Raw genomic sequence first — 26271 nt, 5'->3', positions numbered from 1 at the left:
TTGTTACACAAGTGATAGCTGAACTATGTGGTAACTGAAGCCATCAGGAAAGATGAGATCAATCAGGAAGAGTGTAAAGATGGGAAACAAGAACAGGGGAAGCACTATAAGGAAGCCCTGCCTTTAAGAAAGGGGAGGGGAAAATTCGAATGGGAAAAATATGAGAAATAGAAAGGTGGGGGCGGGGCAGTGGGGCTATCAGGAGACCAGGTGTCATGGAAACCAAAGAGTAAATTTCAAGGATAAAGTAGCTGTCAACAGTGTCAAATGCTGCTGACAGGTCCAGTAAGATAGCTGAAAAATGCCTTCAGGTTTTAGTAACAAGGGCAGCAGTGACTCTGCAAAAGCAGCTTCATTGAACAGAAAACAGGATTAGAAGGGAAGTACAGAGATGAAGAACAAAGGTAAGCTACCCTTTACCTGTGGCAAAAGAGAAGAGGAAAATGGCATATTCCGATCCCACCAAATTTGTCTTCTTGGTCATAAGAAGCTTAGGGAGTTCTCTTCTGAGAATTTCTGTTCTCTCCTGAGCTAAACCTTTGCTAAAACAGAAGGAGAGGTGTGTTTTGTTTTCACTCTTTGCTCTCAGCCCATCTGGGGACCCCCTGCCTAAAAACAGCATTCCCTTAATTTCCTCATTTGAAGATTCAACTTTTTGAATGCTTGGATTGGAGCCAGGTCACAAATAATTCTGCCTTTTATCACACACAAGACCTTGCTACATAGAGCTTAAGGTAAGGGGATGAGGGCTGGTTGGGGGAGCTAGGGGCAACACTGCTGGACCTGTGAGTATGACCCTTTTATTCCTAGGTTTAGCATTCTCACTGTCCTTACTTGGCATTTAATCAATTCTTTTGAAGCTGCCAACTCATGTAAGTTGTGCCAGGGGGAACCGAAGGATGGGGTTTGTGCTGCCAGGGTTAGCTGACATGAGAGCAGCAATAGAAGCAGGATGTGGAGACACTTGGGGGAAGAGTGGGCCACCAGGGATGCTGCTGGAAAGGATACCCTGTTGACTTCATTCTGATCATGATCCAACTTTACTAGCAGAGAAACTAAGTCTCGGCTCAGGGGAAGGATTTGCCCAACATTACACATCGGCTGCAATGAGATTGAACCCTGGCTGGAATCCAAATATCCACTCTAGTGCTTTCCTTTGGATATCACATTATTAGAGCTGAGGCAGAACAAGCAGGTTGTCACTACCAGTTGTGACAACATGGATGGAACTGAAGTTTTTTTGTTTGTTAAATAAAGTAAGTTGGGCACAGAAAGACAAATGCCACATGATCTCACTCATATGGGAAATCCAAAAACAAAACAAAGAAAAATACAAACAAATAAATAAACCTCCAAAATTCAAATACTGTATACTTATCTTTAAGAATTATTTCAGGCTGGGCGTAGGGGCACATGGTTGTAATCCCCACACTTGTGTGGTGGAGACAGGAGGATCGTGCAGGTTCAAAGCCAGCCTTGCTGGCTTAAGAAGCCAAACTGCAGAAGAAGAAGAAGAAGAAGAAGAAGAAGAAGAAGAAGAAGAAGAAGAAGAAGAAGAAGAAGAAGAAGAAGAAGAAGAAGAAGAGGAGGAGGAGGAGGAGGAGGAGGAGGAGGAGGAGGAGGAGGAGGAGGAGGAGGAGGAGGAGGAGGAGGAGGAGGGGAGGAGGAGGAGGAGGGGGAGGAGGAGGAGGAGAAAAGATAAGAAAAGGCAGGAAGCCCCAGAAGGCAGCTTTCCCATCAACAAAGGCAGGCATCTTTCGCCTTATGCTGGCAGATGGTCACAAGATTAATGCTCTAGTGGTAAAAGGAACATGTGTAATTTAGAAGCTATGGAAGCTGAAGAGAAGTGATCTTTGCCTCCAATTCTTGGGATCTTTTAACAAAAATTCCCCTAGGAATATCTTTACTCTTCTAGTCCCCTTCATATTATTTTCATTTCCTGCTGAAACTCTTGCAATGATTCACTTTTCAAGGTGCCTTCTTCCCAAGCCCAGCCTGGGGAGCTCTCTGAAGGTTGTCATAACAGAGGTATATACTGAATATACAGTGGGTACAACTGAGGTTTTTAGAGAGGTCTAGTCCTCACTCATGCCTTCCTTCCCTGTCCTCAGTACTCTAGCAAGAGGAATAGATCCTTAATGAATACCCAGATCTAATAGCTCACAGGAGATACGAATTATTTAATTAGGAAAAGGCTATTTAAAGTGGCTTAAAACAGAGCACATGTATTACAACTGTGATTCTCCCAGAGCCACTTTAGAAGACTGCACATTGTATTTGTTTTTTTTCCATTAGTCTCCATCTATCATGACTTAGCTAGTATCCTCTCTAACCAGCTAGTAACCTCTAGACTGGTACCCTCAATGATATTCTGGGATCTCTCTCCTAGATTCTTTTTTTTTTTTTTTTGCGGGTCTGGGGATGGAACCCACGTGGCATTTGACCTCCAAGATACACCTCCTGGCCTATTTTTTATTCTTTATTTTAAAACAGGATCTCACTAAGTTGCAGAGGGCCTCACTAAGTAAATGAGGCTGTCCGCGAACTGTGACCCTCCAGTCTCAGCCTCCCAAATGCTGGGATTACAAGCATGTGCCACTACGTCCGGCTTGCTAGATTCTTAATGCCATAAAATACTCCAGCCCAAAGATACTGGGATTCCTGGTGCAGGGATTCAAAGTCTAGGGGAGTTCAGCAACAAAGTGCTGATGGGAACAGATTGAGTTTTCTCCCTAAGACTAGGTGAATAGTTTTCAAACACAAAATGGTTTCAAAAGGTTCTTAAGAAAATGATATGTAAATATTGGTATTAAGCAATTCTATAAAGAGGGTACCTCCTGTGTCCTGTGAAGTTGTTCTGAGAACTTGACTGAACTGTGCCAGGAACTGTGGCATTAGTGAAGCAGTAGGGCATCCATCAGATGATGACAGAGCTGAGCTGTGCATCAAGGGTCAGATTGTCTTAAGCCTCTTCTTTTATTTTTGGCAAGAGAAACTTATTTTATGATTTGAAATGCTCTCCCCAGGAGATTTTCCCATCCTTTGGGAGCCAGGTAATTTCCTTAAGCATATCTCTTAGGATTATCTCCCAGGTTCTCCAAACTTTAAGAAATCTTAAAGCGTCATCCTCCATTTCTCAACACTCACACTGCCTAATAATTATTGCTTAAGAGAACCAATGCCTAAGGGAAATAGTAATCATTGGGAAAGAGAAAGCCTTTAGAATTACAATGAGAATAGCTTTTTCTATCTAGTTCCTGTGAGTTGGTGGATTTACCCTGGAAAGCAATACAGCTATTTTCTTTTTTATATATAGTGAGTGGTGAGCCCACTGAGTCAATAAAAGCTTTTTTTCCCACGGATTCCATTTTGAATCACTCTAATAGAATCATTCTCTGGGGATAACTTTATCCAGCTGATACTTTTTCTATTTTTAAAATTCTGATGAAGCCAGGCATGGTGGCACACGCTTGTAATCCCAGTGCTTGGGAAGCTGAAACAGGAGTATTGCAGGTTTGTGGCCAGCCTCAGCTACTTAGTGAGGCCCTCCACAACTAGTGATACCCTATTTCAAAATAAAGGATAAAAAGTAGGATTGGAGATATAATTCGGAGGTAGAATGCCCCTGGAATCAATCCCAAGTACCCTCCCAAAATCCTGATGAAATACACCTTACAAATTTTATCACTTTAATCATTTTTATTTATTTTATTTTATTTGAGGCTTTGAATCTGCAATCCTCCTGTCTCAGCCTCCCAAGTACTGGAATTACAAGCATGTGCCACCACACCTAGCACTTTAACCATTTTTAAGTGTGCAGGTGAGTGATACTACATATATTCACATTGTGGTGGTATCTCCACTATCCCTCCAGAAGACTCTTCAACTTGCAAAACTGAAACTCTGTACCATTATGCACTAAACTTTCCATTCCCCTCTTCTCTCAGCCCCTGGCAACCACAATTCTAATGTATCTGTTAGTTTAACCTAGATATTTCAAAAGAGTGGAATCATATAGTATTTTTCCTCTTCACTGCTTTGTTTGATTGAAATATATCATTATTGAAATGTTCCAGCTTATTCTAATGATAGGACTATTAAGAAGTAGGAAGTGGCGTGAGAGAGTAGGTGAAAGTCAGCATCATAGGAATATCTGTGTTAGGCAGAGTGAACAATGAAAGTTCTTCAGCCCAAGTACAATTCAGAAAGGGTTTAATAAACAGCCACTAAACATTGCACCAAAGCATTTGGAAACACAATTTCTACAGAGAGGCAAAGGTCAGACTTCCATTCTAAATTCCTTAGGACAATCATTAAGGGCCCCGCCCACCCCACCCCCAATCCCCACATATCCACAAGACTACACTCATCTAGTCATGAATTTACCTACAGACACAGTCTTAAGAATAATGGGACTGGCATGCATTATCTCAGCAATGGCAAGGAAGCAGGTATGGGGGGAGGATGAATGAAAAGGCAACCAGCAGCTAATGATACACCCCTTGGGAGCCTTGTTCAGGGGGTGGACAGGGGGAATCTGCTTGTGGCTTTACCTTAGACTTCTAGAATATTCTGAACTAGTACAGGTATTTAGATCCAAAAATGGCTGGGGCCCCAGCCTCATTTCTTTGAACCACTACTATTAGAGTTTGTCTTCTTGAGTGACACATCATAACTTTCTGAAGACCTCTTTTGTGTCCAAACAAACTATTTTCATGACCAAGAATGTTTGCTGAAATTGTGCTGATTCTGAGGTCAAAGTGAACCTAGTTTCTCAGTCCTTTTTTCATTCAGGTTTTAGACAGGGGCACATAATTATTCTTTATTAAAGATACTTGTAAGGATCCTAGGCAACTGATTTAATCTTCTGGGACTCAGTTTATCTACTTTATAAAAAATTTGTATTTATTTATTCCTGTCCTTTTTACTCACAATAAATTTAAAACAATTAAGATAGGATGGCCTGTAAATAATACAGTATAAAACTGGTAATAAAGTTGATGATTTTGTTGATGCAAAAATTGACAGGAGATATTTCTTTGAATCTCCATTCACCTTTCAGAAGACTCAGCATCGACAGATCCACAGAGGACCAGAAGTCCATGACATGGTGGAAGCAAAGGGTGTGAGTGAGGGTGTGGCATATGTAGAGTAATGGAAAGGAGAATTTGACTTTTGCCTGCCAGTGGCCCTTCTGAGCCAGACTTCAGTCCTTGATTATCATCAATTCCTCTTTTCCTGTGCAGTGTTGACTTGGCAAAGTTGCCTTGGCAAAGGAGGTGGCTTTCATATCGCTCCCATCTTTTAAAAAATTATCATGTAGGCATTTGGTCTAGATCTATTTTGTTTCTATGTGTACCTTTTTAGTTTAACTGAGAATGTTTAATAATTGTTGTTCCTGAAAATTTTGCAGGCAACAATGAATCCAAACTAAACAGTGCCCAGATGGCTAAAAGGAGGTCAAAGGCATAGAAAGAAGAGACTTTCTAGAAGAGGAAATATCGAGCATGGTACTACTTTTTTGAAGGACTGAACCTGGCAGGGCATCAGCTATCTTGGTGTCATGCTGTTCGGGCTAGTTCCATTTGGTTGAGAGATGTGAGTGATAATTGGCCCCACTAAGCTTTGAGCCAAGAAAGGATTAGGGTCATATTCACAGATTAACACAGGTTTCTGCCTTTGCTCAGTTTTATGCCTAGTAGGTCTTTCTATAGGCAAGGGAGGTGGCAGACAGGACCACAAGAGATAGCCCAGCCTGGTTCCCTATTGAGTCGGAATCATCTGGTCTGAACCAGTCAACAATTTTCTCAGTCTGGACCTCTCTGAGAGCCAAGGATCCCACTTCAGGGAGTAGAGTTTCCTGTTCTATCTGCATTGGCAGAGTGCAATAAAATACATGCTGTGTCCTCAAATGGGGAAGACCGGCCAAGTAGGATGAGCAATTTGACAAATGGCAGTGTTTGGTTCTGATGGGGGCATACAAAGCCAATGTCAGAGGGACAAGTAATTTTTCTGTTATTTTTTCATTGAGATTCATAAATATGAATTGAGATTTGCAGCTTGGAAGAGGGTTAAAAAGAAAAGTCCTGAAATACATGAAGGGAGCTCTGGGGCCTGAGTGCTTCATGGGGTATATGGTGCTCTGGTTGCTGCGCCACCATGACTATCTACTGTTTGCGAATCATGCCCTTGATAGCGGATTCCCGGTTCACATATGTGGCCCAATAGACCAGGTTGAATATGGCAAACAGCACAGGAAAAATGATGCGGGAAATTTTGTCAACTTTGCTGACACTGTTGTAGGTCTTGGTCTCAGTCGGGCTGTCCTGCACATAGGTGGCCTTGGGAGAAGCGATGATAGTAGGGCTTGAGGAGGCACTGGGAGCAGCTCCCTTGGGGATGGTGGTGAACTCGGTGTCTTTGGCCAGGTTGATGGGATAGGTGGTCCCCACGATGTTGAAGGTGGTACTTGTTTTCTTGGCTGGTGCCGCAGGTGTTTTCTTCTAGAAGCCAGGAAAAAGAGGGAAGGGGGAGAATAAAACAGAACTCAATTAATTCAACACATGGATCACCTTCAGAGGCTGCAGGGAGGAGGAACCATGAGGGAAGTTAAGAGACAGGGGGCACAAAGTCACTAAGTAGCCAGGTTTGTATCTAGGGATAATTGAAGACAACTTTATAAACAGAAAAATGTGTATCATCCTGGCTCATTAGCTATGCGGCTTGAGCTACAACACTTCTCCTCTTGGAGCTTCAGTTTCTTAATCTGTAAAATGAGGCCCAAAGTAACCGGCTGTTGTTGAGAGGACTGCATGAGAGGAAGTTGGTAAGAACCACTAATAATATGTAGACTGTTAATCATATGTGGGGTTTTTGGTATCATGGAATTCGATCCTTGCAGCAACCCTAAGAGGTAAATGGCTGAGATCTCTCTCATTTGGCAGATGAAAAAACTCAGCATCAGTCTAAATGGCAGCATTCACAATAGCAATCTGGACTCCCGACTTTTATTTAGGGCTGGCTGCATTCTGCTGCTTTCTACAGGCATGAGACACATTTTGGTTACCCGAAAAATAACTCCAAAAGGCCGCGACCATCAAGTGGCACATCTCCTGTGAGGAAGAGAGCTCGGTGAGTCTGAAAATTCATTTGTCTTAAAGGCACAACAAATACTATGTATGTTTCCATGCACCATTCCAACAACATCCCACCCTTCATGCACTGCAAATGTGTTTGGCAAGGATAGAAGTGCATCAAAGTTTTTCTCTCTGTCCAGGCTTCAGGCAGGGGCCACAGCCTCCCCATAGAGCTGTGCAAATGACCCCCTCTGAGATGGCAAAGGTAGAGACAACTGAGGGGATTTCTCTTTCGTCTTATTTTCTTCAGAGGAAAACATACCCAGAAAGGTAGTAGGGAGCAGGCACACACACATGTGCCTATTTGATCTCACAAGTATGAATGTATGCATACATGGAGCCTCATTGAGGCTAGCCTGTTGCAGAAGAGAGAAGAGCAAATGATGGTTAGGCCTGGATCAAAATAGAGGGACTGCAAGTGAGGTGTCAACACTAGTTGCTGCTCAGCTCCTCACCCTGGTCTTTTCTTCCCTCCTTCCTTCTATGGCATATATGGGCCTCAGAAATGCTCTGATTTCAGACACTTTGTATTCCCTTTCTTGATGTTACTTTGATTATCCTCTCTTATTGCCCTTTCCTCCTAGTCTCTTTCTATTTATTTTTTTCTGTATTCAAGAGTTCCCATTACTTTTCATTTCTCCTTAGAAGTCACTGCCATTTATTTTACTGATCCTAAAAATAATTTTGCTCAATATTTGCTAATGACTAATGAGCCAAGAAGGGTTAAATGGGAAGGTTGAATGATAAATTGGCCCCAGGTTCTGTCTCAAGGGAGTTTACAGTTCAGTGTCATATAATGTGATCAGAGTTCTAATAATTCTGAGCAAAGGGCTATAGGACTTTGGCAGAGGGAGGCGCAAAGTACCTACAGGTGTTAGAGAAGCTGGCTTGGGGAAGGCAATGAGGTTTGAGGTCTGAGTTACAAAAGATGCACAGAAACTCATCAGATGAAATGCAGCAAAGGCTTAGCATTGTTTGAGGGATGATGAGTTTTCTGTGGCTTGATCATAGTGTATATGGAAAAGAGTTGTAGGAACTGAAGGTGTGGAGACAGGCAGAGGACAAATCTTGAAAGTATACCATGCTCTCGCTCTCCTGCTCTGCTTGCCCATGCTGCTTCAGAGCTTCCAGTCAGGGAAGGGGAGTGCCAAAGATGGGGGGTATTGATTTAAATAAGTGAACAGTCTGACTAATAGGATATTTTAAAAGCAAGATACTCTTTTCTTTTTGAGGATTGCAGTTCCATTGCTAGTGAGAGGGACCAGAATCCTGAGGCTTCTAAGCACCTTGCAAATGCTTTAAATACTACATGAGACTCATTTATAATTAGCAGAATCATTGTGTGAATAGAGTCCTGCTGCTAAATGCTTTTGCTGTTAAATAAAATAGTAGTTTACTTGTTTGCCTGCTTACTTATTAATTTGCTTAGTAATCTCCTTTTTATAGCAATTCCTCCCCTTTTAAAAGAAAGAAGAGTATATGTATGTGTGTGTGTGTGTGTGTATATATATATATATATATATATATATATATATATGAAAAGTAAAAGGGGTTTTCTGACTTTTCTAGAAGCATTTACATAGTATTTCACTTAGTCATCTTGTAAGTTGGTTATGATCAGGTCTTTGAAACAAATGTATGGAACACTGAACACGTTCTTTAGCTCCATAGGCACGTTGTGTTCTATAGGTGAGGAAAAACAGCAATTTATTTAATTGCAGATTTGATAAGAAATAAATTAAAATTACCTTTTAATTTCTCTCACCATTTCCAACATAATATATTATAATCAGATGCTACATTTTTTTTGGCGGGTCTGGGGATGGAACCCAGGGGCATTCGACCTCCGAGCTACAGCCCCTGCCCTATTTTTTATTCTTTATTTTGAAACCGGATCTCACTGAGTTGCGGAGGGCCTCACTAAGTAGCTGAGGCTGTCTGCGAACCGCAATCTTCCAGTCTCAGCTCCCGAATGCTGGGATTACAAGCGTGCACCACCATGCCCGGCTTCAGACGCTATAATTTTTACCTAGATTGTCAAAAAAGAAAATCAAAACTGCAATATTGAGGAGTTACTTATTTTCTTGCTACTGAATTGTATGTATTCCTTATATATTTTGGATATTAATCTCTTATTGGATGGATGGTATGAAAACATTTTCTTCCATTCCATAAGTTGTCTTGTCTGTGTTAATTTTTTTCTTGTAGCTAATATATTTACATAAAATATACTCTAGTTGTAACATGCTATTTTTAGGCTGATAGGAATTTAACTTTGATTGCATATAAATGCCTATACTTTTATCCTACATGCCCCTTACATTTTATGTTGAGGATTTCACAATTTATATTTTTATATTAAATTACTTAATTATATTAATTACTTAAATTATTGTAGCTGTTATTTTAATAATTTTCTTTTCTCACTTCCAGACTAAGGCTATAAGTAGCTTATATACTGCTATTACAGTATTTTATGTATTGTAATTTAACTGTGTGCTTTTGTCAGTGAGTTTATATACTTTCATATATTTTTGTTTTATTAATTAGCATTCTTTTCTTTCAGCTCAAAGAACTCTCTTCTACATCTCTTGTAGCTTGGGTCTGGTGGTGATGAACTACATCAACTTATATTTTTCTGGGAAAGTCATCTCTCCTTTTTTCTAAAGAAAGCTAGACTGGGTGTAGTAAACTTGGTTGGCAATATTTTTTTTCCTTCAGCACTTGAAATATATCATCCGAGTCTCTCCTTGCCTATAAATTGTGTCCTAAGAAATCCACTGCCAGCCTTATTGGAACTCGATTACATATTATTTGCTTTTTTTGTTTTCCTCTTATGTCTTTCAAGATCCTCTCTGTCTTTGACTTTCAATAATTTGATTATGATATGCCTTGGTGTACTTCAATTTAAGTTGATTCTGATTAGAGGCCTTTGATCTTCTTTTCCTAGATATTTATATCTTTCCCAGATTTAGAAATTCTTTTGCTATCACTTTTGTATTTAAAATAAGCTTTCTACCCACATTGTTGTTTCTTCTTCTTGAGCTCCTATGACTCAAATATTTGTTATTTTGATGCTGTCCCATAAATCCTGTAAGCTTTCTTCATTGCTTTTTCATACTTTATTGTTTTTTCTCTGCTGACTGTATATTTTAAAGTAATCTGTCTTTGAGTTCACAGATTCTTTCTCCTAGTTTTTTAATTATGCTGTTGCTGCTGTTTCACTTTACATTTTATTCAGTTTCAGAATTTCTGAATTTTTAAAAAATAATTTTAAATCTCTCTGTTAAATTGATAGCTTTGGTCATTTGTCATTTTTCTGATATGGTTGACTTATTTCTATTTATTTTCTTGAAGTACACAAAGATTCCTTTAAACACTCATCTTGAAACCGGGTGTGGTGGCACATACTTGTAATCCCAGTACTTGGGAGGTTGAGACAGGAGGATCACAGATTCAAAGCCAGCCTCGGCAATGTAGCAAGTCTTTCAGAAACCTAGTGAGACCCTGTTTTCAAATAAAGAAATAAAAAATAGAGCTGGGGATGTAGTTTGGAGGTAGGATGCCTCTAGGTTCAATCCCTAGTGCCAAAAAAACACCAATCTTCTTGAATTATTTGTTAGAAAATTCATGTATTTCCATCTCCTAGAGAGATTTATTTTCTCTGTATTTCTTTCATATTCTATCCTCTTCTTGCAAAAGAATGTGTTATCCAACATGGAATATGATGTTTCTGTGTTCTTGAAAGTCTGAAAATGGCCACCTCTTCACATACATGAAACTTTTGGTCAGGCATAGGTTGAAATCATTCATTACTCAGATCTATTAGATTTACTATTCCACTGTCTTCCAATATGCAGTGTAGTTGAGAAACCTGATGCTATTCTATGTATCACTTCATTATATATAACATTTATATTCTTTTTAGAATATGTTTAGATTATCATTTTATCTCTGCTTTTCTCAAATTTCATGAAGTTGTGCCTTTATTTATACCCATGAGGACTCTTTCAATCTGGAAGCTTGTCTTTTCATTTGTAAAATGTTCATTAGTTCTTTCTGAATTTGCTTCCTTCTCTTTTCACTCTTCACTCATTGTGCATCTTCTGAACTGAATGAGCTTAATGGGTTCATCCTAGTCTCTGACCTTCACTTTTCATCCTTAAGTCTGTTACCTTTGCTTTGATATTTTCATCTTCCCAACTTATTGTGTGATTGTATTCCTTTTATTTTCCTACTTTTCTATTAAAATTTTATTTTGGCAAATATTTTTTTTGGTGGTACTGGAGTTCCTGGAAGCCCTTCTACCTCCGGTCTACACTCCCAGACCTATTTTTTAATTTGGAAACAGGGTCTCTTAAGCCAGCACGACTGGCTTCAAACCTGCGCCATCCTCCTGTCTCTCCCTCCCAAGCGCAGGGATTACAAGCGTACGTCACCATGCCCGGCGTGGCAAATATTTATAATTCCTAGAGATTCCGCTTATTCTTTGATTTTGTTTTAAGGATAAGATATAAAAATCTATGTTAGAAATATAAGAAATCAGTTTTGTTTTTCTTAAGTTCTCTTTAATTCCCAAAGTCATCTCTGTTCCTTCCCTCCAAAATGAAGTGTTTGTTTTGTCATTCGTTGTCATTGTTTATCTTTAATTTTGCTTTTCTTTGTTTTCCCTTTCAGGTTGCAATTTTGTTTGGTGTTCTGTGGCCTCCCGATATTGTTTGACAAAGGGGAAGATGCCTGTATGCCATTGTATCTTCAGTAAGTTTGTTGATTGGTGGACTCTTATGGTGATCAGGTGGAAGCAAGTCATTTACAGAGGTATTCCAAAATTTCTGTATATAACAACCTTTTTTTCCTGTAGACATTGACCTACTTTAGAAGGTGTTAAAGTTTAGATGTAAAGTATCCCCCAAAGACTTATGTGTTCAAGGCATGCTTCTCAATCCAGCAAAATTCATGAGGCTTTTGGGAAGTGATTGCATCAGGAGGGTTCTGACCTTATTAGTGGATTAATCCATTGATAGCCTAACAGTGCTGGGAGGTAGATCATGGTTGGCAGAAGTAGATCACTGGGGGTACTCCCTTGAAGGGAATTTCCTGTCTTTTACCCTGCTTCTTTCTCTCTTCTTTGTCACTGACATGAGCTGAGCAATTGTTTTCTGCCACTTGCTTCTGCCATCATATTCAGCCTCATCACCAGCCCATAGCAATAGAGCCAGCTGACCTCTGCAACCATAAACCAAAACAAATCTTTCTTCCTCTATTTTTTTTCTGGAAATTTGTGACAGAGAGGGAAGCTCAGTAACACTGAAGGGAAATCTTACTTTTCTTTCTGGAAAGTATACATCTGGATGAATACATTTCATTTGTTGAATAGGCTCTGGGATTTTGAATGTTCTGTACACTGACTGTAAACCACCCCCTAGTTGCACTGCTGTATTTCTTTACTTTACTCAGCACATATGAACACCAAATTTCTCCAGGGCCTTGTCTCTCTTATTCCAACTTAACAAATCAATTATCATTCCTTCCATCCACATTAAATCTTCTAAAGATGTGTTAAAAGCTTTTGTCTGACTGACACCCCTTCTGCAACTCTCCTCCTAGTATTTGAGGTTTTATACCTATTTCATTCATTTACTCTCCTTTTTGGAGGAATTGTCAAAAGCAGTTATAAAGTACATGTAGTTGATCCTCAAAAACCCACAGTTCATCTATTATTCAGAGTGTAATTACAGTGAAGCAGTCTTCATTTAAAAATGAGATTTTATTTCCATCTCTTCCATTTTTATTTTCCTCTGTAATCTTTCCTGTAACATTTTTATTTAATCCCTGTCCATAATTTTACCTAATATCTGACTATATTTCTGATCCATATCAGAAATAAATTTCCACATCAAGTATATTATTTTAAAACTTTCATACTCATTCATTCTACCTTTATAAAGCAAATAAAGGTTAATAAGTTTCTTTCAAGGTGGAAAAAAAGCATCTAATCTGTGATAAGTTATTATATTTTCACTTCAGATTCACTTTAATCATTTTTACTATGGGTCTTATTTCCTCTGTATCATGGTAGTGAAAGTATAGCATCCTCACACTATAGATCCATTTTATGCATTCTAAAGTTATTTTTCAGATCTCATAATCTGCTTCTCATAGAGAACTTAGTTTTGATGGTGAGGAAAGAAAAAGAAGACTGAGATCATTATCTTTTCATAAGAGTTTTAGAACATTTTTTCTTTATTTTTAAAATTCATCTTCAGTACTCATTGTGTGGAGATACAGTCCGTTTCTAACAATTGATCATAATTTTTCCTCTTTCTTCAAACCATTCCTGTACCTCTCCTGGCCACAAAATGAAACAAACAAAACCCAAGCCTATTTCATTTTTCATAGAACACCCATGGTAGCTTTTCAAATATCTGAAAATAATATAACCATTCTCTTGAAGCATTGGTCCTTCATCCAGTGTAGTAATCAAACTGAAATATTGTATTTAACATGGGCCAACCAGTACAGAATAAAATGGCTTATCATCTTGTTTATTATAGATGAATCTTAGAAGCAAAACAAACTGGGCTTTCCAAGGGTTGTGCCACAAGGTATGTTTACATTAAATTTTATTTATCTCATATCCCAACATTTTATTTTTAATGTGGAATTGTTCTTAAGCTTTTATATCCCAGAACTAATTTTTTATCTATGTGCAAAAATTAATATTTGATTTAGCAAATGTTAATCTTTTAATTTTAGCTTGTCCATTCAAAGTTCAGAAATGATTTTGATTCCTAATTCAGAAAATATTCTTCTCCCAATGAACATTAGTTAACATGAGCTTATTAATTTAAATATTTTACCAGATATGTCTTCATCTGAGTCATTGATGACAACATTTGAGAAGGTGGGGGTCAAAAAAAAGCCTCATGAGTTATCCTCAGGGACCTCTATTCAAGTTGATCACTCCATCAGTGAATTCTATTTGACTTCAATTGGTCAACCAATTAAATCAGCCTAATTACACTATTTTTCTGATTTCTATTCATCATGAAGACATAACAAAAAGTTAGTCAGATGAGTTCCTAAAATCTATGATATTTCCTGGTCTACCATTTGATTAAACATTTTGTAAAAGCTCATGAGGTTAATTTGGCATAATTTATTCTTAGTGAACTTGGGTTTTATATTAGTTATTACTGCTAATTGCTCTTAAGACATCTGCTTAATAATATATTCTGGAGATATTTCTGCTTACTATGTAAGAGCCAGGACATCATTACTCCTCTTACTCTGGAACTAACCAAAAATAGTAAGTCAAATGAGAGATTAAAAGCTAAAAATTTATCTTGGTTGTTTTCTTTTGCAATCCTGGTTACCAAACACAAGATTTTGCATATGCTAGATAAGCATTTTGCCAACAGCCAAACTACCTCCCTATCCCTAAAACTTTATCATTGATAAAGGAATGCTTTTATAACTGATGTCAATAAGTGAAAATTAAATCAGGGTAAAAAGAAACACTGAGGATACCTGCTGCTCTGGATTTCAAGAATAGGCCAAGAACCACATATAAATAAAATAAAATATAAAAAATAAAATGTATTTAGCTAATTCTCTAAAAAAAAGAATAGGCCAAGAATAGAATTTCAAAATTCTATTGGCATGGCCTGAGAGAGGAAACAAATCATCCTCGTTTTTAAGTCAAATAAATTTCATGCTGGTAGTGAAAATCTCCTGGAATGCTGTTTGCTACCACATAATTGCAAAGACTATAAAGACCAGAACATTAAAACTATAACACCAAATGTACTCACCTGTGCATGTGCATGAATACATAGACACACCTGTTCCATGTACAGAGTGCCTTCTTATTAGCAAGGGAAACTTTACTAGTTAGAAGCACAATCATCATACAGAGTGGTACTCATAAGCATTTATATCAACAACAAATAATGTTAAATTACAAACTTGCTACTACTAACTCTCAATTACTCTCTGAATTCCTCCTTAAAATAATGCTTCCATACACAGTAAGGCTAGTAAGGAACACCTGTAAGACAACTTTAAGCAATATCTGGAGATGGTACTAAGACAAAATATGTTGCAAAAAATAGGAAAATGACCAATAAAGGATTGTTGGTGGATACACAAAAGAAATATGGGGCACATAAAAAATAAATCATGAGATATCATGATTATTAAATAAAAGTAAGACAAAATAATACTACTGCAGAAATGATGCCAAATAGGCACTGCTGAAAATGATCAAGGACATAGAAGAAAGGCTTGAAAAATGAACAAAAATTAATGGAAAAATATTGATATTTATATGCAGGCTTATAGCAGCACAATTCACAACAGCCAAATTATGGAACCAACCTAACTGTTGGTCAACAGATGAATATATGAAGAAAATGGAGCATCTATACATACAATGAAATTTTATTTGGGCATAGAGAAGAACAAAATTATGTCATTTTCAGGAAAATGGATGGAACTAGAGAATATTATGTTAGTGAGATTATTCAGTCTCAGAAAGTCACGGGTCATATGTTCTTACTTATATTGAAAAGCTAGAGATAAGATAGGAAACATAAGAACTTCGTTTACATAAAGAGAGACCAGTAGAATAGTGGAAGGGGATTGGGAAAGAGAGGTGAGGAGGAGAAAAAAGAGGTTTGATGAGGGAAACAGTTCAAATAATTCTATGTCCATATATGAAGGAATAATTATCAATCTCACTGATATGTAGGGGGAAGCAGGAAGGAGAAGTAGGGTAGAATATAGAGGGAAATATAGTGAAAGAAGTGTGCATGTATGTTTGTATGACTTTGAACCTCACTATAATATATAATTACAATGCATTAATAATAGTACAAAAGGAAAATAAAGTGGAATATAGTTAAAATTATTAAAGAAATAAGTGGAAAACCAATAACTTCCTGAAATGTACAGTCTGTGCTTCTAGAAAGAGAACAGAATAGGCATATGTTCTTAAGAAATCTTTCCTTAAACACAGAAGGCTATGAATCAATAGGCTTAAAGTAAAATATGATGTCCTAGGAACAATTGATAGAGATTGATCAGGATATACCCTTGTAAAGTAACTAGGCTTTACAAATTAAGATATATTTTATGGACTTCTAAATAATAAAATAAAGTCTGTGATGTGAAAAATTTTCAAGCTGGCTCAGATTTCTAGGTAAAATCATTTGATGCCAGAATTCAGTATAACAATCAAGGACTACAGAGTCATCAGGGAAAGATAATATGACCCACAAATTGTACAACAGCCCAATAATAATGCAAGTATAACCACAATGGATATATATTTCCCACATGGAAAAAATTAGAAAGTACGATTCCCATGGGACCTTCTTAAAGAAGGTTCTAGAAGATAGCCTTGAGATCACTAAAAAATGGATGGAAAAATAGGAAAAAGAATTTTAAGAACAGAACCCAAGATCCAGTTGGTTTACTTTTCTCTTCTCTCACCTCCCCAATTCATCTACCAACCCAACCAATAGTTATTCATCTTTTACTTACTATAAGTCATGCACATACTGTGCAAGAATGCAGATAAGCACCCACTCAAGATGTTCATAGTCTAACAAGGAGATTGACAAATTACTTTAATATGGAACATTCTTTTAATATCGAGTACCCTCCCACAGAAAAGTCACAGCTGTTTTGGTAATTCCAGAAAGGTCTTATGGAGAAAGCAGTGTATCAGTTGGGTATTGATGAATGAATGGTTCTTTACAAAGCAAGGGGGATAAAAGAACTTTTTAGGCAGGGAACAAAAAGAAGCCAAGACACAGATGGAATGATGATCACATTGTTTTTACTGTAATGTGAATATACTGGAAAGTGTGGGGCAGAGGTGGCCCTGAAGATTGTTCTCTGAATTTAAGACAGAGTCCAAGCCTCTGGATGACCTTGTAAGTGCCAACTGGGTTCCCATGAGTCTAGCAACATTGCACTTACATTTGACCCCACAAGACACAAACCCTCCATGACACCAGCTATCTTTTCATTGTTCCCAGCTAAACCTCCAGGTTGCCAAGAAACACTCCAGTTGAGTACTGGATTGATGACCCCAGTGAATAGCACACAGCCCTGCCAGTTCCTGCAGGCTATAGGCTGCTCACTCCTGGTCCCAATACAGTTCTCTCAAGGGGTGCTTCCCAGCCCCTCCTTTGTGATATCTCACCTTCATTTCCAGGGCTTCTGGTGCCTTCTTGCCTTCCCAAGCCCAACTCCGCTTGGTGAAGTAGTTGACAGTGGCAAATTCAATCAGCGCAGAAAATACAAAGGCATAACAGACGGCTATGAACCAGTCCATGGCCGTCGCGTATGCCACTTTAGGTAAGGAATTTCTGGCACTGATACTCAAGGTGGTCATGGTGAGAACAGTGGTAACACCTGGGAAGTGAGAAGAGGACAACCACTGAGAGTATGTCTGGTGAGATCATTGACTTCCTACTTGAAAGGAGCTTTATTCCTTTAAAGTAAAATACAGAGAAAATAAAAATTGGATGGGTCCACCTAGTCACCACCCAATACCAATTGGCAAAGGAGTAGCAATCTTCAGTGCAGTAGTAAACTAAAAGTTGCACTGTAGCCTCTGCTTTAATGTGTCTATTGAAGAGTAAGTAGCCTATTTCATTTTAAGAGCTTCACAGTTAGAAAACCCTACTCTTTGAGCTGAAATCTGTCTTCTCTATTTACCAATCTATGGCCCAATTGTTCACATTTCCTTTTGAAGAAAAATTCTCCTTTCTCTGCAGGACAGGCCTCCAGAGACCTGAAAAGAGTGGCTAGGATTTCTTGTGAATTTGCTCATCCCCAGGGTAAACATGAAGATCCACGTTCTCATGAACTCCTTCTCTTATTCACTTATTTCCTCATCCAAGTTGTTCTCTTCTAAATAGCCCAGAACTGAGTCCAAGATTTAGGACATGGCCTGTGTTCAGTAGGGTTTTTATTTTCATCTGTGGTCTCTGTTCTGATAATGCAACAAACTACTGCTTTGGAAAATTGTTCTGTATCTGCATCACATTTTAGGTCAATATTATAAAATCTGTGCCTATGAGTATTTGTAAAACTGAACCTAGCTTTTGGATCGAATGGTTTGTCCCCTTTATTTTTGTTTAACATATATTTAAAATTTTTAATGTTTTAATATTTTCAGATTTTAGATACACATATGAGCCATATAGTGCGGTTGACAGTATAAACATTAGGATAAGGCCAACCTGTGACAGAAATCTGGACAATCCTCCTAAAGTCATAAAGTGATATGGCTTTAAGGTGTTTTATCCCACTAAGCCTCAGTTTTATGTATAAAATGGGAATAACAATGCCACATGATAGATCTTTTTGGGGAATTGAATTAGATGGTATTATAGAATCTATAGCACCATACCAGACAATGTGTAATTACTCCATAAAGAGTAGTTTTGTATATTAGTATCAATTTTATTACTATAATACTATTTTCCTAAGTATATAATTAACTCTGATAATATAATTATAATCATATTGTTAACAATCCTGGCATCATTGTTTTATAATCATTAGTAATAATTATTTCAAAGTTCTGAGTGCTGCCACTTACTTGCTAAAGATCTTGGCAATTCCTTTAATCTTTCTGTTCCTCCATTCTCCAAGTCTCTGAGTATTACCTATTGTATATTTCCTGCAATTTTAATAAGGTAATTGTTTTGCCTAGAGAAATGATAAGGACTTCTTTCTGAAGAAGATGGGAAATGTGAGTCTGAGGAGCATAGATCAAGAAGAGCATGGAATGAAGACCTAGTGGGGTGAAAGATGCTGTATAGAAAAGCTATCAGAGAAAGCATAGCCTCTATTAATTCTATCCAGTCAGTCATGTAGATGTAACATCTCCTATCTTATATACCTTAATTATACATTTGCTATATTCATAAAAAATCTAGACTGACAAAGATGCGGCATTATTTCAACAGAGAGACTATGACAGAGTACCTTTGCACAAACTAGGCAGGGAATTATCAAAGATGATTGGCAGAAACACATTTTAAGTCATCTTATAAATCATCCACATAGTTGGTACTGATATAAAACTGATCTGAATTTATAGTCTAGTAAGCTCTGAGAATGGACCCAAACTCAGTTATCCCCAGATCACACCAAGGAAGGAGTAACTTAGGAGAGAAACAAGCTATTTCATTTATAGTTCTCAGCAAATGCAGCCATCCACTCTGGCACATCCACAGCAGTGTGTGACTGCTTAGCTGGAAAGAACTGTACTGCAACATGAGTGTTTTTGTGCCACATCTCAGTAGAGATTTTTAGAGCTCTAGCCTCTAGGACTTAATTAGAACTGTCATCTTATGGAGGGTTCTTAGCTGGTCAGAGCTGGTAGGACTCTCAATCAAGCATTTGGTACACTTCGTGGACAGACAAAGCCAATTTTTAAAATTGACCCAGCCTGTCACTCAGTGCTTTTCCTGCAAGATTCTTGAACATAGCCTTTCTCGAAAGGTAGGGGTAGAACTGACGGACCCCTAATTACTTTGAACATTTCTAGTACTAAATTTACTTGGTAACATGTGTCTATCCTACCAAATTGTGTATGTTATGTATAGAACTGACTTCAATCCTCAGGCTCATGGCACTACATTGCATTGGTTCTTTGCAGAGGTCATAATGCACTTATTATCAATAATATGGCTCTTAGTGTCTTCTGCAACATCACCAGCTGCCTAGTCTGTGTCTTACTCAGAGTTAGGTCCTAGGGATACAAGATTGAAAACATTTCAGACCACAGCATTCAAATTAAGCACCCATTCTCTCCCAGGAAATAATCAGATTTAATCGTGCTTTACATACCTGTTTACTTCTGACACTTCCAAAAGGGAATAGAGATTTGTTAATTTATCTTCAGTCAGACTTAATCCTGTTTTACAATGTTCATTGCTGAATCTGACACTATAATTCACTCGTTCTTCTCAAACCCTTTCTCCCAAACCTAACTCTACAACTCTGCTGCTCTGGGGAAAACAAAAATCACCTATATTCTCAACCTCTTTTCTGGATGCAGAACTCCCTTTGGGTCTTTAAAATTCAGAATTAGAAGCTCAAGAGGGATCCTCTACTTTCCTTGATCTCTATATACCTTAGACCATTACATGATCACAGGTTCATGGTAAGCTGTGCTCCTCTGACACATCTACCATCTCCTGATAGCACTCTCCACTCTTTCTCATAGATTTCCTTTATGCACTGGCTATTCCCTTCTTTATCCCAGGTAACTACTGATCTGCTTTCTTTCAGTATGAATTGTGTATTTTTCTCCAATATTTTACATTTCACCTAAATATCACGAAGTGTGTATTCATTTGTGTCTGCTTTCCTTCACTCCCCATAATATTTTAGGTTCATTCATGTTGTTTTATCTATTTTAAGTTTATTTATCTTAATTTTAGAATCGCATTCCATTAGATTGATATAACATAATTTTTTCATCTACCCAACTACTAATGGACATCCGAATTGTTTTTGATGTTCAGCAATTATAAATATAATGCTTGGATGATGATTTCTAAGTATATGTGTAAGTACATGCTTTCATTTCTCTTGGCAAATACCTCAGGATGGGACTACAAAATTATATGATGAGCATATATTTAACTTTACCCGACACTCTTAAACTGCTTTTAAAGTCATTCGTACCATTTAACAGTCCCAGAGATGTAGGAGAGTTGCAGTCTGTGTGCATCTGTGATTTATGAAAATTTAATATTAATTGGTACACTTACACTCCTTATAATGAAAGGCCAGAGAACATTTTATCTCCCTGTAGCCCTGCCTCAACTTACATAGATTATATTATAGTCTTGTATTTTATTTTAAATATGTCATTTGCCCAATAAACCATTATTAGTATTTAGTGCATATTCAATATATATTCACCATTACTCATACATATTTTTTTCATTTTAAACATGCCTTCAACCTTCCGTCTAGGATATTTTTTCTTTGAAAAATAAACTGTTATTTTTTATGTTATTATTTCTGTTTAAAATATATTTAGTATTTTGTTATGACTTCTTTAAATGCAGTGCATTTTCTTTTAGAACACTTTTTATTTGTGCATTTTCTTTTAGAACACTTTTTTATTTGTGCATTATAGTCATACATCTTAATGAGGTACAAGATGGTAGAGGCATACATGCACACATAACTCATTTAACCTTTCCCCAATTCCTACCCTATTCCCTCTCCCTCCCTCCTTCTCATGTTTGGCTTACCAATTGACTTTGATATGTTTATGAATGTACATCATGTACATTAGAAAACTTCCCTCTTGCACCCTCCCATTACCCTCAGTTAGGTCACCTTATTTGCTCATCTATGGTTTCTCTTTGTCTAGAGTTCCTCCTACGACCCTTTTTCTCCATAGCTTTTGCATATTAGGGAGAACATCCAATCTTTTACTTTTTGTGACTGTCTAATCCCACTTAACATAATGTTCTCCAGTTCCATAGACCATTTCCCCACAAATGATGTAATTTTGTTCTTCTTTATAGCTGAGTAAAACTCCATTGTGTACATATCCCATATTTCTGTAATCCACTCATCTGTTGATGGACATCTTGGCTGGTTTCGGTTTCATAGTTTGGCAATGGTGAATTGTGTGGCTACATAGATACACATGCATTAGTTTTTCAGTTTGGTTTCCATCTTTTGGGTAGATACCCAAAAATGGTACTGCTAGATCCTAGAAAACTTTAAAAAAATTTTTTTTTTTACTTTTAGGTTTTTTTTTTTTTTTTTTTTGGTGTGTGTGGCATCAGGATTGAACCCAGGGACATTCTACCTCCAAGTTACACTCCCAGCCCTATTTTATTTTTATTTTGAAACAAGGTCTCACTAGGTTGATGAGAATCTCACTACTTGTTGAGGCTGTCCTCAAACTTGCAATTCTCCTTTCTTAGTCTCCCAAGTACTGGGATTACAGGCATGCTCTACTATGCCAGGATTCACCATGTCTTTTAATGTATCCTACTTGAGTTTATAGGATTTCTTGTAATTATGGTTTTATGTCCTTCAGGTTGGACACTGGTCAGCATTATCTCTTCAAATATTGCTTCTGTAACATTCTCTCACTTGCCTCTTTTTAGGATCCCAATTATATCTGCATTAGTCCTTCTCAATAAATCTTAGGTCTTTTCTCTCTTTTGCATTTTAAATTTTTGTCTTTTAAGTATTTGCTTTTGATGCATATTTTAGTTCATGGTTTCTCCTTCAGTTTGATTTAAACAACTTAGATTTTATTTGTATTTTCCAATTCTACACTTTCCAATTCCCTCTTCTCTTTCTCTTGCTCTCGTCCTTCTCTCTCTTTCTCCTCTGTGTATGTGTGTGCACACACATTCATCTGTCTGTCTTTCTCATTTCATTTCCACGAATCTGCTGGAATTCTCACATTTTTTCATCTACTTAAATATATTGTCCATGGCTATTTGAAAAGCAGTATCTAGTAACCCAAATAAATACCTAGAAAAGGAATATTTATTTTTAACTTCCTAAGAATCAACTTTTTCCCTAAGGAGTTGTATCATTTTAAACCCCACCAACCTGGGCATGGTGACTCATGCTTGTAATCCCAGTGCTTGGGAGGCTGAGACAGGAGGATTACTTAGAGAGGCTCTCAGCAACTTAGTGAGACCCTGTTTCCAAATAAAATATAAAATAGGTCTGGGAGTATAGCCCGGAGGTAGAAAGCCCCTGGGTTCTATCACCAGTACCACAAAAATTTAAAAAAAATAAACCCCAACCAACAGTGTATGAAAGTTAAAATTTCTTCTCAGGTTTTCCAGTATCTTATAACATCAATCTCTTCTATTTTTATTATTCCAGTCTTTAATTTCTCCATGTGATATTTATTTATTTATTTATTTATTTATTTATTTAGGGTGTTGAATCCAAATACATTCTACCTCCAAGTTACACCCGAAGTCCTATTATATTTTTTGTTTTGAAACAGGGTCTCACTAAGTTGCTAAGGGTCATTCTAATTGCTGAGGCTGGCTTTGAACCTGAGATCCTCCTGTCTTAGCCTCCCAAGTGCTGGGATTCCAGGCAAGCATCACCCCGCCAAACTCTATGAGGTTTCAGTTTTCATTTCCTTGATAAAAATGCTGCTCAAGCCTTTTCATGCCTTTTGCCTATTTTAAAAACTGGACTTTGACTTTTTATCTTTGAATTGTAGGTGCTCTATATATTTTTGGAATACTCATCCTTTGTCATTTTTATTCTGATAAATGTGAAATGTTTTATCACAGTTTATGTCTTGCCATTTATTTTCTTAATGTTACCCTTTGATGAGCAGAAATTGTTAATTTTAATTAAGTCCAATTTATTAGATATTTATCTTTGGTTTTACCATTTTTCTTCACTCAGAAAATTCTGTCTACAAAAAGATGAAAATATAGTATTTTATACTTTCTTCTAACATATATTTTTAATTTTTATATTTAAATCCATGATTAATTTCAAGTTAATTCTCTGAAATACCACCTTTGTGATAAATCAGGTTACGATATATGTGAGTCTACCTTTAGGCTCTCTAAAATATCTTTTCTTTTATTTATGCCAATAACATAGTCAAGTATTATAGCTTTTTAATCATTTTGCATATTTTAATGGGTAAGACTTTCTGTTTTATTCTTCTGTATGATTATATTAGGTTTTCATGGCTCTTCATTTTTCCATAAATGTTCTGCAATCACTTTTAAAATTCACATTTCAACTTGGAGGCTTTCTTATCAATGCAGTTAATGTAAATATAAATTCTAAATTAGTATGAGGCCAAGTCTGAATTAAAAAAGAAATTCTCAAGGAATTCCATATTTCACACAGAGCCCAGGCCAAAATACTTTTTAATTGCTTCCCTGCACTGGTAAATGTATTTTTTATAGTTTACCCTTACTTTCAGGGAATAACCCTTCACTTTTATTTGATTTATAGGAAGGGTCTTTGTATTAATGTCCTATAGTTTACTAATAAGTTTAGTGGAAAGACAACACAATCTATCTGTATAGATATAGATAACAGAATTCAGCCTTTTCCAAATTTGTGAGCTACATTATTTGAATTCCTTGTCTCATGAGACCCTCTGTATTTTTTCAAAGCTCATAGTACAGAATATTCCAAAGTGTGCTGCTTTCATCATCCCACTGCCTTTTCCTCTGTAGCGAAATATTCTTCTGTCTTACTCTTAGAATAACACTTGTGATTGAATTCAAGGCCCATTCAGATTACATACGGTATTTTGCCTAGCTGAAGGACTTTAACTCAATCACATCTACAGAGTTATGTTTGCCATATAAGGCCACATTCACACATTGCAGGGACTTGGGCATAAATATCTTTGTATATCATTAAAACTCAAATTCTGGTTTACCAAAAACAGTAATCCATCCACTCATCTTCCATCTATAGCAATATCAGTTTATGTGATTACCACTCCAGTTTTCAGCTCCTTCTTCCATTCGGGCCTCTAAATATATCCTTTAATGTTTTATGAGGTCAGATGCTAAGTTAAAAGAAAGATGCCCATCAAGTGTTGAGTGGATAATGAAAATGTGGTGTATATATACACAATGGAATTTTACTCATCCATAATGAACAACAAAATTATGCCATTTGCAGGAAAATGGATAGAACTAGAGAACATTATGCTAAGTTAGATCAGCCAGTCTCAGAAAGTCAAGAGTCTTATGTTTTCTCTCATCTGCAGAACATAGAGAGAAAATAGAAAAGAAAAGGGACTTCAGATACATGGGAGAGATGAGTAGAATAGTGGAAGGGGATTAGGGGAGGGAAGGAGGAAGGGAAGGAAAAAGGAGGCTTGATGAAGAAACATTTCAAACAATGCTATGTCCATACATGACTATTATATCACTATGAATTTTACTGATATATATGGAGAAGGGAGAACAGGTCGTGATCTGGAAGGAAATCACATCAAGTACTACATGCATGTATGTTTATATCACATTGAACCTCACTATGATGTATAATACACCAATAAACTGTTCTAAATACATTAAGGGAATGAAATAGATTATATTATTTTCATTCTCCAGATAAATGAACAGAGATATTATGCAGCTTGGCCAACTAGAAAATGGTAGCAGTAGGAATCCACACCTGGTTGTTGGCATTTGCCATCCACATTCTATCTATTATAGCAATAGTGGGGTTAACACCAATGGTGAACAGCCAGAGTTTTTTTATGTAAGAAACTCAGTAATTAAGTATTAATTATTGATGTAGTTAGAACTCTAGAATACAGAATAAGGATTAATGCTACAACTTTGGTAACATTCTATACTTAATTTCAAATTTTGATTTTGATAGATATTTTTCACATAGCATTGTGTCTCCAAGACTCAGTTTCACCATATGTAAAGGAAAGCTAAATAACCCTCCCTCATTGAGCTTCTGTCCTCATATTTAAAGTATTAAACACAGTGCTTGGTATATAATAAAAGCTCAAGAAATGATATATACAATTATATCTAAAAATGTACCAAAATGTAAAAACAAATATTGTTTTATCTAGCTTTTCTAGGATCTGTTGAAGATTTTTCAGAGTATCAACTCTGATATTTCAAAAAATGTGTACCTATAACTCATTGCCATATAGCTTCTATTCCACCTTCTTCACCAGAAATGTTGTGTGTGTGTGTGTGTGTGTGTGTGTGTGTGTGTGTGTGTTACTGGAGATGGAACCCCAGGACATTCTACCTCTGAGCTACACTCCCAGCCCTATTTCTTATTCATTTTATTTCAAACAGGGTCTCACTGAGTTGCAAAGAGCCTCACTAAGTAGTAGCTCAGGCTATCCTTGAACCGCAATCCTCCTGTCTCAGCCTCCCAAGGGCTGGGATTACTAGTGTGCGTCACCATGCCAGGCATCAGAACTATTTTTTATTTAATTTATTTATTTATTTTTTGGTGGTACTGGGGTTCCTGGAAACCCTTCTACCTCCAGGCTACACTACCAGACCTATTTTATACTTTTTATTTGGAAACAGAGTCTCTTAAGCCAACACGGCTGGCTTCGAACCTGTGCGAT

General features: G+C 37.1%; 1 protein-coding gene across 1 annotated transcript in view; it reads right to left on the bottom strand.

Moving 5' to 3' along the window:
* Positions 1 to 6167: 6167 nt before the first annotated feature.
* Positions 6168 to 26271, bottom strand: part of GABRA3 (gamma-aminobutyric acid type A receptor subunit alpha3) — a gene marked incomplete at its 3' end in the record, with an annotated part of 241370 nt that continues 221266 nt past the window's right edge. Inside the window, exons 9-10 of the mRNA XM_080719144.1 lie at positions 17350 to 17561; positions 6168 to 6503 (exon numbers count right to left, since the gene is read on the bottom strand). Of these exons, the coding sequence (XP_080575270.1) occupies positions 6168 to 6503; positions 17350 to 17561 (548 nt within the window). The remainder of the gene's footprint in view (positions 6504 to 17349; positions 17562 to 26271) is intronic.

Source organism: Muscardinus avellanarius (assembly GCF_963383645.1).
Source record: "Muscardinus avellanarius genome assembly, chromosome: X".
Lineage (NCBI taxonomy): Eukaryota > Metazoa > Chordata > Mammalia > Rodentia > Gliridae > Muscardinus > Muscardinus avellanarius.
This window is presented reverse-complemented; position numbering and strand designations above follow the sequence as displayed.